General features: G+C 38.1%; 1 protein-coding gene across 1 annotated transcript in view; it reads left to right on the top strand.

Annotated features, from left to right (window-relative positions):
• Positions 1 to 3,531, top strand: part of PTH2R (parathyroid hormone 2 receptor) — a 39,524-nt gene that overhangs the window by 32,973 nt on the left and 3,020 nt on the right. The window contains exon 12 of the mRNA XM_015814463.1: positions 2,303 to 2,344. Coding sequence (XP_015669949.1) covers positions 2,303 to 2,344 — 42 coding nt within the window. The remainder of the gene's footprint in view (positions 1 to 2,302; positions 2,345 to 3,531) is intronic.

Genomic DNA, 3,531 nt, shown 5'->3' with positions numbered 1-3,531 from the left:
TTTTTCAGCAAGCGGGACTGACCTAGGGTGAATTTTAAATAGGGAATAATTTTTTAAAGATTTTAATAATGACACAGCCATAAATATATTTGGTTTTTAATTGGTTTTATAGGGGAAATGTTTTTTGTGTTGTTTTTAATATGCTGTGAGCCGCCCTGAGTCCCGTGGGGAGAAGGGCGGCATAGAAGTTAGTGAAAAAAAAAAAAAAAAAAAAAAAAGATGTACGATAGCTAGCTTTTGATCTTTCAGTTTGATCACAGGAGTTGGTATGTATTTGTAGCAAAATTGATTGCAGGTCTCAAATCCCATGTCATAAGAAATCTGTTTGCTTCTAAAGCTCCACAATATCCTTCTGTTGTTTTCTTAAATGATTAGCACAAGAAAGCCCTGAAAAAATATTTATTGGTTGAGTTTCTTTTGTAAAAACCTTTTCTATGTATGTGACAATCCAAGATTCTTTAGCAGTATTTGCACTTAAAATCTTTTGCGTTAAAGATGTGAAATAAGCTCTGAACCTATTTTATGAAACAATATAGTCCTTGGAGCAAAGCAAATGAAATGCAGCTTCAGCACAGTAATCATGCCATAACATTTAATGCCTTCCAATCTCTGTTGCATGAATAAAAAATACAACAATCCTGTTCCATCAAATCTGCAAATTGAATTTATTTTGAAATGAAATCTATTTTATAACATTTCAGAATCTCTTCTTCTATTTCCTCTACTCTTTTTTCATTTCATCACCTGATAATTGAAGAACACTGTAAAATTATTTCTAGAATGAAAGAGTGGAATGAAAATACCTCTTACAGATAAAGCTATATTCTTGCTATGGTTTTAAACAACTCTAAGAACTCCTAGTAACACATGGCAAATATTGTACAAATTCTTTCTTAGAAGAATGAGATTATGTGCTTGCATTATACTACAAAATTTATTGAGTTTGGTTTCCCCAGAGCATATATAAAGCCAAAACCAATCTTAGATCTCTCACAAACCCTTTTTATTAATGTTTGATCATTATACATTCAAAAATAAAATAAAACCCACCCAGACAGGTTGATGGGAGTCTATTACCTACACAATGAAAATGTTAAATTTATATTATAAAGCCATTACTAAATTAATCTTAAAACTATTTTTAACACTAACAACAGAACTAACCTTAAAACTCTACTGCTAATAGTAAACATGAACCCTAGCACCAATTTTATCAAACCCTTAATTTAGCATGGCTTTAAACCAAGGGTGTCAAACTTGCGGCATCACATGACATGTTGTGACGTATCACAACTTTTTTCCCATTGCCGGCAATGGGCTGGGCACAGTTTTGGCGTGACACATCTGGCCTGCGGGCCGACAGTTTGACACCTCTGTTTTAAGCCTTGCCAAGCTGTAATATTAATGTAACCATAATAACCCTAGGTTTTGTTAGCATTAGTTTGGCTAACCTTAATCCCAATATTGCTCTAACTATACACAACAAATCTAGCACTAAACCTAAACCAATCAAAACTATTTAATCCTATCCACCTAATCTTAACTCCAACCTACCGTAATCCTTGTTGTTGTTAGTTGCGAAGTTGTGTCCGAACCATCGCGACCCCATGGAAAACGTTCCTCCAGACCTTCCTGTCCTCTACCATCTTCTGGAGTCCATTTAAGCTCACACCTACTGCGTCAGTGACTCCATCCAGCCACCTCACTCTCTGTCGTCCCCTTCTTCTATTGCCCTCAATCTTTCCCAGCATTAGGCTCTTCTCCAGTGAGTCCTTCCTTCTCATTAGGTGGCCAAAGTACTTGAGTTTCAACTTCCAGATCTGGCCTTCTAAAGAGCAGTCAGGGTTGATCTCTTCTAGGATTGACCGGTTTGATCGCTTTGCAGTCCAGGGGTCTCGCAGGAGTCTTCTCCAGCACCATAGTTCAAAGGCCTCAATTCTTTGGCGCTCAACCCTAATGCTAACATTAACCATGAAAACTAATACTAAGCCTTAGTACTAAAACCCAACTGTAACATAACCCTGCTATCGATATTAACAATATTAACCATGAACTTTAACACTCACCCTAGTTATAATTTTCCTATAATTTATACAATAAACCTAATGCCTAATGATACTCATAATTCAGATTCTTTAGTCCTTATAACAATACTAACCTTAACTCTAACCCTAATCCTGTTACAATAAATCTGGCCCATGCTATAGGTATATATTTTATTGTGAAATATATTCATTTAGTTTATGGTTCAAAGTAATGATAATTATGTTCCTTTTTAAATTCTTATTCTCAATTCTTCCAGGGCTTTTTTGTCTCTATCATCTATTGTTACTGTAATGGAGAGGTAAGTTTCTAGTGGGTAATGGGTGTGCAGTTGTTGTTGTTGGTGGTGGTATGTGTGTGTATATTTTCATAGTCGTGCAAAGGGATGCCATGGTTGCCCCTCTGGCTCTCTCAGGCAGGATTCTTATCCTTCCCTCCTCCAACTCCTCATGTTGCACTCTCCCAACAGTCTTTTCTCCTTTATGGAGAAAATTCATGTGTGCCTCTTTATTTCAAGGGAATATGCATTGAAAACCAAGTTTCTTCTCACAGTTACTGTTTTTGAGCCAGGTTTCACCTAATCGGTATTTGTACCTTTGGTTTTTCCTGCCTAAGTCTAAAACCTTACTTTTCTCTACATTAAATTTCATTTTGTTGGATAGGGCCAGTGGTGGGATTCAGCCAGTTTGCACCACTTCGGCAGAACCGGTAGCTAATTTTTTGTTGCCCAGGCCCAGAATGGACTTCTGAAAGTGGCATCCACACAGAGAACCGGTTGTTCACATATTTGAATCCCATCACTGGATAGGGTCCATTGTTCTAATAAGGAAACAACTTGGATCAACCCACAAAATGAAACTGGAAAAAAACAATGTTCAACATTTGCAAAAATGCCTTTTTCTTTCTGATTCTCCACCTCTTATTCAAACTGGGATGGATTTCTTACCTGGTTGAAGGCAATTGGGGAACAAATACCATCTCCTCCAGAGAGGGCAGCAAAAGAACGAAGGCAAAACAAAGCTGGCCCCCTCCTCTTCTGAAAGTTCACCTGGAGAAGAGAACCTTTCTGCTCCCAGATGGTTGCCTAGAATGAAAGTTCCCCAGGTTTTGCTTATCTCTGCCCAGTCTCTAGAGTGGCAGGTTTAGATTTGATCTCTCAGTTCAGAATTCTTGGGATGTTTCCTCCTCCTTCACTGCAGAATATATTAATTTACCTGAAATAAATCTCTTCTTCCCTAGCTGTAGAACAGTAAACAGAAGCAAATATATCATTTGTCCCTGTTGCAATGGTTTCGACGAAGTCACATTCGTCATCTTCAGGCTGGTGTCTTCAGCTTCGTGCTTCTAAGAGTGGTGTGTGATTGCAGCTGTTTCTTCCTTTTAACTGCCAGTGGGGTTGGAGCTGATTGGGTGGGAGCTTGGCTGTGTTCTGATTGGGTGGAGGTGTGTTCTGATTGGTTAAGGAGCCTGGCTGTGCTCTGATTGGCT

The sequence above is a fragment of the Protobothrops mucrosquamatus genome, unplaced genomic scaffold (assembly GCF_001527695.2).
Source record: "Protobothrops mucrosquamatus isolate PMUCROS unplaced genomic scaffold, P.Mucros_1.0 scaffold253, whole genome shotgun sequence".
Taxonomy (NCBI): Eukaryota; Metazoa; Chordata; class Lepidosauria; order Squamata; family Viperidae; genus Protobothrops; species Protobothrops mucrosquamatus.
Note: the sequence above shows the minus strand (reverse complement) of the source record. Positions and strands in the feature narration are given on the sequence as shown.